The 10,946-nt window shown below is 58.7% G+C and overlaps 1 protein-coding gene across 2 annotated transcripts in view; it reads right to left on the bottom strand.

Annotated features, from left to right (window-relative positions):
• Positions 1–581: 581 nt before the first annotated feature.
• The window catches only part of PPP2R2C (protein phosphatase 2 regulatory subunit Bgamma), a 130,329-nt gene continuing 119,964 nt past the window's right edge, over positions 582–10,946 (bottom strand). For both annotated transcript variants that reach the window (XM_044389728.3, XM_044389729.3), the window contains exon 9: positions 582–3,371. In XM_044389728.3, coding sequence (XP_044245663.1) covers positions 3,080–3,371 — 292 coding nt within the window. In that variant the 3' untranslated portion in view covers positions 582–3,079. The remainder of the gene's footprint in view (positions 3,372–10,946) is intronic.

Genomic DNA, 10,946 nt, shown 5'->3' with positions numbered 1-10,946 from the left:
ACTGTAGCAGGCCGGGCCGGGCCCCTCTGGCATCTAGAACCAATCAGATGCCCTGTCGTCTCTCTCCTCCCAGGCTCCTGTTCCCTGGGACCCTGAGGCACTTGTGGGGTGGTGCTGCTAGGCGGGGGGACACTCCAGGAGTTATGCAGGCCAAGCTTGACACCCGCTCCAACACGTGCTGTGTGATCTCGAGCTAACTCCTTAACCTCTCTGGACCTCATCTGTACTCTTACATTGATGTGGGGGTGAAAAAGATCATGACAGAGTGTGAGAATACTGGAAATCATGGTGGGCTATGAGCACCTGCTTCAAAACAAAACAAAAAAAGGGCAAAACTTAATGATCGTTTATTGAGAGGTTATGTGCCAGACACTGTACTTTGCAAGCACCATCCGATTCGTGAGGTTAGCTCCATTTCTCCAGTGATGAAATCAGAACTCAGAAAGGTTAAAAACTTCATTGAGAGATAAAGTCGCAGAGCCTTGAGGTGAGCCAGCCCTCCCCATATGGCCTCCTGACGGCACCCACCACCCTGGGGTTGGCCTCGTTAAAAACAAATGGCAGAGTCTCATGTTCGATGTAACATTTGTTATTTTATTGGAAAAAGCTGGTATTAACATATTTATAATTTTATTCAACAGTTGGATAATCTGAGATACCGAAGAAAACCAGAATTCACCCATGAGCTACGGAATCCAAAGTGATCCGGTCTGTCTACCCTACCACCACATACCCAACGCCACCAAGAGCTCAGTCCTCAGAGTATTAGAATAAAAACAAACGACCCAACAACTTCACAATGACTATGTGAATGCTCATACATTCAAGAAGAGCAGAAAATTTAAACAGAGTAAGAAGCAGAGTTTGTGGCTATTTTACTGGCCTGTCTGCCGTGTCTAATCTTGCCCCTCCCCCCCCAGCATATGTCATTATTCACAACTTGCTTTGGACATCATGATTTTCCAGGGATCTGAAGACATGCTTTTCCTCTAAGATCGTTTTCTTTCTTTCTTTTCCTTTTTGGTTTGGTATCCAAAGTTTAAAACAGGAGTAAAGAACCAGGAACTGTATTCAGACCTCCCTTCGAATGCAGTGTTAAGAGTCGCACTCTGTAGACGGTCAGTGTGAAATCTACGAGCTGACACTCACCTCCAGCTGCAAATGCCAAGTCTCCTCTTCGCGTCTGAATCACAAAGGGAAATGGATTGTGCCAAATATCCGCGTAATTGTGTAAGGCCCTCAGAGCTGGATTTTGGCTTCAACAAGATTTCTATACAAGGTACCACATTCTTGAACCTCTTTACAAAGGGGGGAAAAAGGAATCCAATCCTGCGATTGTTAATTTTAATTAGAATAGATATGTACATATAATACTGTCCAGGTCACCTGGATTTTACAGTGATATATAAACAAACATTCTTCATTCATGTTGATTTAAAAAACAAAAAAACCCAAAACGAAACCATGGACCCATTTCCTCACGTAAATAGCATACGGTCAGAAGTGAATGCACACGCGTCTTGTGCTTTGACCACACGAAAGTATACCGTCATCCACGGAGAAAAATCTCGGGTGGGTCTGTTTCCTGGGTTGGGTTACGTCTTGTAAAAAAAATGTTGGCTACGGCCTCCGGGCTCTGTTCTCCGAATCCCACGCACAGCCAGCGCTTTGCTGTAATTGCACGCAGAGGGACGAGGGGGCGGGGTGGGCAGAGCCGGTCTCCACGTCCACGCGGCAGGAGCAGGTGCTGTGGAAACACGGCATTCTCCGTGGCCCTCAGGAAAGAGCCCTCCGAGGCTGGGTCATTAAAGAAAATGTATCTTGAAAGGGTCGTAACATGCAATTTCCTCTTGGAGGCAGCTCAGTGCACCTGAACAAAGGGCTGGGGTACAGATGTGGGTGCAGCGAGGTGCCCCAGAGAGGGTGGGGGTCTGAAGTCACCACACACAGCGCTTGGCACCACCGGGGTCTTCTCCATTCTCCGTGCTACAGCTTGGGTCGCCCCGCCGGACCCTTGTCATCGCTCATCTGCTCTGTCCCCCCTCCCAAGATGAAAGAGGTATTTCCAGAACCTTCCAGGGGAGAACGTTGCTTTAACATGAGCTGCCAACGTGGTGGGTTGGAAAGTGCCCAGCGCACGGGAAGACCTACTCAGGATTCCTGACTCCACCACTTGGTCGCCGCGTGCCTTGGACAAACTGTTCATGCTGGCGGGGCCCGTCGCCTCGTGCATACAGGGGAGATGATAATTACTCACCTTCCGTCCCTGGCACCTGCCACAGAGCCTGGCACTCCGTGAGGGGCTGGTGTTTATGGAGTAAGTGAATGGACACCCACCTTACAGGGTCACGGACAGAGCCCGTGTGAGCTCCCACGAGGTGCCCAGTGACCATGAAGCAGGACAGCAGAGTCCCCCCGGAGTGGGGACTGAATCCACGTGCTTAACGGGCCGAGCACCGTGCCTAGCCCCCGGGCCATGCTCAGCAAAGGCTGGGTACATGGTGAGAAGAAGAGGCACGCACACACACGGGTGGGTTTCACTGCCCCCCTTCCTCTCAGTTAACGCCAGACCTGGGGTATTGAAAGACACTGAAAGAACCTAAAAGAGGAGCTTGCACCTGCCAATTCTCAGCATGAATTCACGATTCAAAAAGCCAGGGGAAGACCCTTGGCTCTGAGACAGTGGGAATTGCTCCATTGGTAATCAAAAGAATCCCTGGCTGGCTTGTTTGAGTCCGTCCTCTGTCCCCAGAGCCCTGATCTGGGGGCCGGGGGATGGGTCCCAGGGTGCCCCCTACCCCTGAAAGTTGCTGCTGGAAGAAGTGAAGCGGGAACCCGGAGATGTCCAAGTCCTAATCGTGGAACAGGCAGCACAAGGTTAAGTACGGGAACGAAAGGCCTGGACCCAAGGCGACCATCACGTCCGTTTCATGGTCTGTGGCTATGAATCCTCCTGACTCCTGTTTTCAGACAGAGAGCGTGGCCAGCAGAGGCGGCCTGGCCAGGGAGGCCGGGAGGGATGGGGCGCTCTGGGCCGCGCCACTCGGCGGTCGTGTCGGGAACGGGGCTCCGCGCCCACCTAGTGCATCTCGGAGTTCACCTTGTCCTGGAAGATATACAGGTTGTTGGTGGCCGCGATGGCGATGATGTTCTCGGCCGGGTGCCAGGCCGTGTGCAGGATCTTCTTGGTGAAGTCCAGGCTGTCCACGCTGATGTCGTCCCGCCTGCGCTTGCCGCCCACACACACGCGCCGCGGCTTGAGCACAGCCCGGGGCTTGCTGCTCTCCCTCGACGCCTCCAGGGTCACGTCGCGCTTGGTGTTCCGGTCAAACATGCGGAAGAAGTTGTTGTAGGCCCCGGTCATGATGACGCTGGCGGGAGGAGGAGAGGCGTCAGGCGGGGAGGACGTGGGAGGAAACGCACCACCCTTCGGGGGACAAACCCGGGGCTGCAGGCCACTCCCACCCCGGGGGGAAGAGATGGGTCCCGGTGGTCCCCACCCTTCTTCCTCTCCGGCTCTGGTCCTCTCACAACTCAGCTGCCATCTGCTGGCGGGTTCCGTGGCCAGGAGCTCTGCCCCAGACACCCCGGAGAAAGTTCTCCTGCACTCTCCCTTTCCTCCAGGAGAGGCCCCGCCTCCCAGAGAGACTAAGCAGCAGCAGACAGAAAGCCGAGGGCAAATCAACCCAGAAGCCGCTGGCCCAACTGCAGACTCCAAGGCCAACCCAGGGCCACCCGACCCCACCCACAATGCCCCCCATGGCGGGGATCCAGCACCCCCTGTTCTGAGCAGCTGAGTCACTAAATGCTCTTTGCACACGGTGCTGTGCAGGTGCTCACGCACTTCCCTGTCCTGCAGAAGAGAATCCGACATTCGTGATCCACTCCGTTTCTCCTCCCTCTACCTCCCCTAAGGAGAAGGGGTTCCTGGGGCATGGGAGAAAGGCCGTGTCAGTCTGCATGTAAGAGCTGGGACAGCCGGAATGCCAGCCATGGGGCCTGGGTCTAGAGAAGGGGTTTTGGGGTTTGGCCCAGGACAGGCCCTAGAGCAGCCAGGCAGGGAGAGGGGGGCAAAATAACTCAGGAGGGAGGGAGGGAGGGAGGGGATTCCAGGAAATGAGGTCCCCTTCAACATTCTCCAGGGGTGTGTGTACAGATCGGAATTCCTTTCTTCCCTTTGGAAGCTGAACGTGTTTCTTGGGGGTGTCACTGCTCCAAGACAGAGCCCCGCGGACCCTAGTTAACAAGGGTTACGCACATATGCCAGGTCTGCAAGATCGCCCAAGTCAGGGGCACAAGGCACAGGAGCAGGCGATGCTGGAGGCAGACGTCCCCCTGGACAGACCAGGAGACGTTCTCCCATCAGGCACATGGGCTGGGGGAGGCCAGGCGCCCACGGAGGGGTTTGGGGGCCCTGGATTACGTTGAGTCACAGGTGAAAGTGATACGTCTCCTTGTAACGTGTTCCCTTCCATGGGAGAACGTGGGCTGGTAAACAGACACCGGGAGAGTAGACCCGGGGCCCTCCCCGCGGCATCTCTACCCAAACCAGGAAGCCGGCCTCCCGGGCCTGCACGGGAACAGACAGGTGTGATCGCGAGTCACACTGTCCCCTCGCCTGTGGGCCATCTCTCAATGTCAGCCCCTTCTAGATGGCGGGCCGGGTGTGCGGTGGGGAGGCCTTGAAACTGCCTGGCTCTTGGACCTGCCCGAGGGAGCCGTCTCCCCCCCAACCTCCGCCACAGACGGCAGGGGCTGGACTGACAACCATCTGTCTCCTTTCTCCCTGAGAAGGCGGCCCCTCGGAGTTCTGATCCTTCCCAGGAAGGACCTCGTGCTCTCAGGGCTTGGCGAGTCTGGGCCAACAGTCCCTTGGAGGGAAGTAGAGGCTTTGGGTTCCCACCCCCGAGCGGCTTCGGGGCCTCTGCTGCACACCCTGCACGTGTGGTTCCTGGGGACGGCCTGCACCCACAAGGAGAGGCTTTCCGCCGGAGTCCACAGTCGGCAGTGCCAGCACCTGGTGTTCCCTCCCCCTGACACCCAAATGCCTTGTCAGACCTGTGTGGGGAGATCAGTGGGGGGGGAGGTGCTTGGGGGCAGTGGGGATGGAAAACCTCCTCCATAAAGGTTCTTCTGCGATGTTCCTGGGGTGTCCAGGCAGACTCAGGCGGGGTCACCTGGACCCCAGCAGAGGGCAGAGGGCACAGGCCAAGTGGGGATTGGAGAAGAGCTCCATAAAGAGGTTATGCACAAATGTTCTGGAAGGTTCTAAGGGAACCACAGGGAATGTGCCAAGCCCTAGGGCTGGAACATTTGGAGATTTTGTTACCACCTCCCAGGCCTGAGGGGTGAGGGAAGAAAAGCTGACACAGACAGAGACAGGAGACAGAACTGTGTGAAGAGACTGGCTGCCGGGAGATGCGCCCAAAGGGGCACAGTCGGCACAGAGGACAGGGAGGGAGGTGGGGCAAATACCCTGTCTCTCTCTCCTGCCCTCAGACCTCCTTCCAGGGTTCGCACTGGTTAAAGCTGGCCAGGAGCCAGAGAGCACCGTGGCCGGCCTCGCGGCACCGGGTCTGGGAGCCAGAGGGGCAGGCGGGGGACACCTCAGGGCGCTAACCACCGCGGGCAAGCATCTGCGGGTGCCTCTGTCTCTACCACTGGGTGGGGGCTCCTGGGGCAGGCGTGTCTTGTCTGAGCCCCAAGGCCGGGCTTGGCCTCATCGGGGGAGCAAATGCTGACAGTCAGTGGCAGCCAAACAGACCCAGACCAAGCGGAGAGCCCCGGCCTGCTGCTCGGGGAGAAGGCAGCAAATGCTCTGTAAACCGAAGGGAAGAAAGGGCTTCTCTCGTCCCCTGCCGCACCTGCAAGTTCAGAAGTACCCCCCTCCCCCGTGGGTGCTCTGGAGGAGAGTATCTGCAGGAACGAGTGAATGCGAGTGAATGCAGCAGACCCTGGGAGTCCTAGGAATGCAGGAGGCCGCCTCGCCCATCCCCCCTCTGCACCTGACCCGGGAGGGCGGGCGAGGGGCTTCCCTGCAGCTGTGCCCTTTCTGGGGCTCTGCGGCGTCTCTGGAGGAGACGGCAGGTAGGCAGAGCATGCCAACATAGTCTCTGGCTCTACTCTCTTCCTCTAACACCTTAATCCATGGAACAAACCCGTTGCTTGTAGAGACGAAGAAGTAGCCGGTGAGGAGGTGAAGGGCCCCGTTGTGTGGGGGCGGGTGGGGAGAGGCACTCCTGCTCCCACCTTCCAGAAGTAAGCTCCTCTTCTCTCCTCGCACATCAGCTCATCCTGGAGAAGGCCAGGTTGGCTCAAACATCCCCCCAGGTTATGACCTGGGAGACCTCTCCCGTGTAGCACGGATCCCCCAGCGTAAGAACGGGGACTGGGATGGTGACTTCGTCATTGGAACCCAAGCCCAGATGTCACAGGGCTGGTCCTCAGAGCTGGCATGCCGGCAGCCCCTCGGGGTCCAGGCGTCTGGCCACTACAACCGACAGGACCCTCGGCCAGGCCAGGTCATCACCCCAGGCCCTCCCTTGAGCTGTGGCCATGAGAAGGAGAGTGGGCAACAAAATCAGAGACCCAGAGCTGTTCTCCTGGGGAAAGACATGCCCCCAACATTAGGCCCTAGGAACCTAGGCCCTAGAGACCAACCGGAGACCTAGGGATGTCAGTCAGTCCAGGGGGCTTCTGGAGGCTCAGCCCGCGGAACACCCGTGTACGGGGCTTTAGAAGGCCCAGGCTAGAGGACAGAGAGGGACCACTGAGGCTGGGGGGCAAGAGGGGCCACCCTGCAGCCCAGTGTCAGAGTCCCAAGGCTGATGGGCGGGGGGTGGGGGACTACAGGGGGCTCGCTGGCTAACACTTGCAATAACAAGTGGACATTCAGGGACAAGGTGGCCTGTTCGTTGTCAGATCCTCACGCAGCCTGGGAGGTGATGGCCCCACTGGGGAGTTTCTGCACACATCTCTTGCTTTCCAGAAAAGGGGGTATGTTTTCTCTAAGGCTCCATCCAGGTCCCTGTGGCCCCTGGGGCCACCCCGAAGGTGTATGCGACCCAGCTCCTGTCCATTCTCAGATCCCCTGAAGGTGCTTTGACTCCAGCCCTCCCCTCTACCTTCACGGCCCACATCGCCCTCGTCTCTGGCCAGAGCAACGGCTGCAACAGCCCGCTCACCGGTCCCCCTGCTTCTGACCCCCAGCCCAGCCCCGAGACCTTATCCCCCAGGCTGGCCTCTCTCGGGGCACCACCCCAGGGAGGCCCAAGAGCACTTACTCACTCTGAGACCTAACCTCTGCCCTCAACAGCAGGTACTGCCACTTCCTTTCCTGAGGCTTCTGCCATGCTGTTCCCTCGACCCCAATGCTTTTCCACCCTCTGTCTTGAGACTTGAGGGCACCTCATCCAGGACACCATCCCCAGCCCCCTCCCCTGATGGCCCCCACCGCTCCCTCCTGCCCAAGGCTTCCCTCTGAGCTTTGCTCCAGTCTATGCCCCGCAAACCACACGGTCCTGCCACGTAGGCACAGGGTCCCATCTCTGCTGTGCCCCTGGTGCCCTGTGCTCTCGGGGGTGCCAAGACTGGAATGTGCAGATCCCAGGCTCATGCCTGCCAGACAAGAAGTCCGTCAGGGCCAAGTCTGCCACGCGCCCTGCAGCGGGGGATGCTCAGACCTTGGGGGCCGCCCGCTGGGATGAACTCTGACCTCCCGACCCAGGACAGCAACCCATCAGGCCTGCCTGGCTCAGCAGATAAGGGCAGGGCGGGGGGACCCATCTGTGGCGCCGTCCAGATGCCCCCTTCACTCGCACAGCGTGTCCCCCTGGCGTCCGCTGCTGCGTCAGGCTGGGTCACAGGGAAGGTCCCCACCTGCCAGGAGCCCGCAGCAGATGCACGGGTAGGAGGCGCTGATAAGCCCAGGTGCCCTTGGCCCCAAGCTTTCTTAGAAGGTGATTCCTGCTTTTGCTCCCTCCTTGTCACCCACTGTGCCTGGACCTAGGACGCAGGGGACACTGCTGAGATGCCAGCAAGAGAAGGGGGACTCTCCCTCTCCCCCAGGGTGAGCAGCTGCAGCACCCCCTCCCTCGTCTGGCTTCACCCTGTCGCCTGCACTGGGCTGCCCTATTCGGTGGTCGCTCCCAGAGCCCACAGAGGAAAGGGGCCACCTGTTGGCCGCAGACCCAGCCAGGGAGCTCATAAAATCCACACCAGCCCTGCTCGGGGTGGACTCGGGAGCCTGGGGCCAGGGCACGGCGGTGGTTTCCAAAACCCACGCAGGACGGTGAGTCTGAGATCCCCATGGGGCCAAGACCTCCCCTCCCTGGGCCCAGAGTAGCTGCTGTGGAGCTCAGACTGAGGTCAGGAAGGCAGTGGGGCAGCCCCAGGCGCTGGGCGATCTGGGGCTGGTAACTGGCCTCGCTGTAAAAAAATGGGGTCAGAGGCCTTTTTCTCCCCATCTGCTGTACTAGGGCCTAAAAGGCAAAGGCACGCCCCCCACCCAGGTATTGTGGGCAGGTGCTCAGGCCAGCCTACCTGGGTTCAAATTCTAGCTCTGTCCCTAACATGCTCCCCACCTCTCCATGCAGGTTTTTCCATCAATGAAATGGGGGTAACGAGGACCCCCAGCTCCTGGTGAGCACGGCATGGGATTCTCGGTAAAACAGGGCAGTGTGGGGTCTGGGAAACCTCCCGCCCTGTTACACCACCATGCCAACAGGCATTTCTTGATTCTAATCATCCTCCTGGCCTGAAGCCCCGGAGACTAATTGGAGACAGGACGCCCCAACTAGGGGAGCAGAAAGAAAGAGTGGATGAGGAATGATTCTCAGGAAAGGGCACTGCTGGAGCCCCCCCCCCCCGGCCAGGAGGGCAGAGAAGAGGGGAAGGAAGCCCCCCTTTCCTCGCTTAGCCAGTGAGTGCTTTCAGGCAGCACCCCCCACCCCAGGGTCCCCTACCCCAGCTTCTGATCCACCAACGGGAAGGCTGAATGAGGTCACTGGCAATCCAAACAATTGGGCAGAAGAGGGAGCGCCCTCCCCACCTGCAAGGAGAAGGGTCTCCTTCATCTCAGAACACCAGGTCCCAGTACCCTGCAAACCACACCAGGAGAGAATGACCCACTGCTTTCATTCCAGAAGGTTCCCGTAACAGAGAAAAGCCCCTGCCCCTGGACTGTGTCTAGGCAGGTTGCTTCCCCTCTGCTCGCCTCATTTTCTTCATCTGCACTTGGGGACATCAGTCACTGCTCTTTCCACTGGGGACAGCTGAGGGGCTGCCAAGCTCAGGGCTCTACGCGCCCCCTGCTGGCCAAGCGGGGCATGCACTAATCCTGTCCGTGCTGACCAGCTCAGAAAGTAAGCGTGTAACCGGAAGCCAGCTGGACCCTCCGTGAGAACTTCCCATAGACACGGGGAGGGTTGTGGGCGGTGAGGTCAGTGCCAGGGGAACTGTTTGGGAGCGTCATCCCCAGCGGCGACGGGAGCTGCAGGACAGGATGAGGCTAGTGTAGGAGAAGCTGGGAGGCACAGAGATGGGAACAGAGAGAGAAAGCAATGGCCCCAGGGTACACCTGAGCCCTGGGGTAGCCTTGCCTGTACCTGCCCAGAACAAGCTTAGGCTTGTCTGACTTCTGCAACTGGTTGCAGATGATGTCTGGTTGACACAAATCCCTTTGTCCTAGGCAGAACAGATCAAGGAGAACTTCCTGGAGGAGGTGTTCTGGATGAAGTGGAAGGAGGTGGTCCACCCTATGCCTTCTGGAGCATTAACAGCCACTGACCAGACACTCCTGAGGGCCCGAGGGAGCAGCTCAGGATGGGCTGAGCCCCAGTCACAACCCCAAGGGCACCCTATCCAACAGGGAAGACAAACGGAGGCAAGGAGAAAACGTGATAAATGCCAAGACACAGATGGAAAATGCAGGAGGCTGGACGGTGGCAGGGCGGGGCGGGGGGGCAAGAAGAAGAGGGCCCTGAAGGCTTCCTGGAGGAGGTGGCCTTCAGTTAAGTCCATAATCTGAGGTGACAGCAGGAGTGAGCTAGATGCCCTGAGGCCAGGATTTCAGGGTACAGGAGCAGAGCTGGTTGTGTTGGGGGAACCACTAAGGGGAGTGGCAGGAATCCCAGGGATGGAGGTGGCTGCCATGTGAAGTGCATGGCAGGAAGTGGCGTGAGAGGCAGGGCCGCTGAGCTCCAGGCCGGGCACCAACCAGGACAAGCTTGGTGGCTCCTGTCGCTTGGGAGGCAGGCATCGCCTGTTCTTGAGTGCCCCCTGGTGGTAATGCGAAGGAAGGGCGTGCAGCGATCACAGAGCGTGGAGACCCCCCCCAACACACAGACACACAGACACACAGACACACACACACACACACACACACACACACACACACACAGAGTAGTGCTGGAATCCCCTTTAGCCGGCAATAGGTCCCTCTCCTGAGATTCTAATGGGCCCCACTCCAAGCCCCACTGCCAGTGCTCACTGGGGAACCCCCAATGTGTCAGAGTCCGCCGCTCAGGGGCATCTGAGAAGCCGTGTCCTCACTGGGGTGTCTGGGGTTGGCCTGAGTGCAGGCACCCGAAGGGAGTGCCGTGTGTCCCCTCTGACCCTCTGCGTCAGCCTGGTCTCAAGCCAAGGCCTCCACCCTGGTTTTCTAAGTGTTATCGACAGACCCCCTGTGACCAGCGTGCTGGGCCCTGCTGGGCAGCACTGCCCTGCTCGGAGACCCCTGTGGGCCAGAGGAGCCCCAGGATATCAGCAGCAGCTCTAAGGGATCCCTACCCCCAGACACGGCGGCCCAGCCCCATGTGGGGCCAGCCTGTGTACAAGTGGCTCCCTCCCGGCCCCAGCCCTGCGGTTTCTGGGCCCTCCTCCCCACCCCCACCCTATGGTCTCAGCGTAGGCCTTCCTGTCCGCACTCTGGGCTGGGCCAGCACTGG

Source organism: Ursus arctos, unplaced genomic scaffold, assembly GCF_023065955.2.
Source record: "Ursus arctos isolate Adak ecotype North America unplaced genomic scaffold, UrsArc2.0 scaffold_9, whole genome shotgun sequence".
NCBI lineage: Eukaryota > Metazoa > Chordata > Mammalia > Carnivora > Ursidae > Ursus > Ursus arctos.
This window is presented reverse-complemented; position numbering and strand designations above follow the sequence as displayed.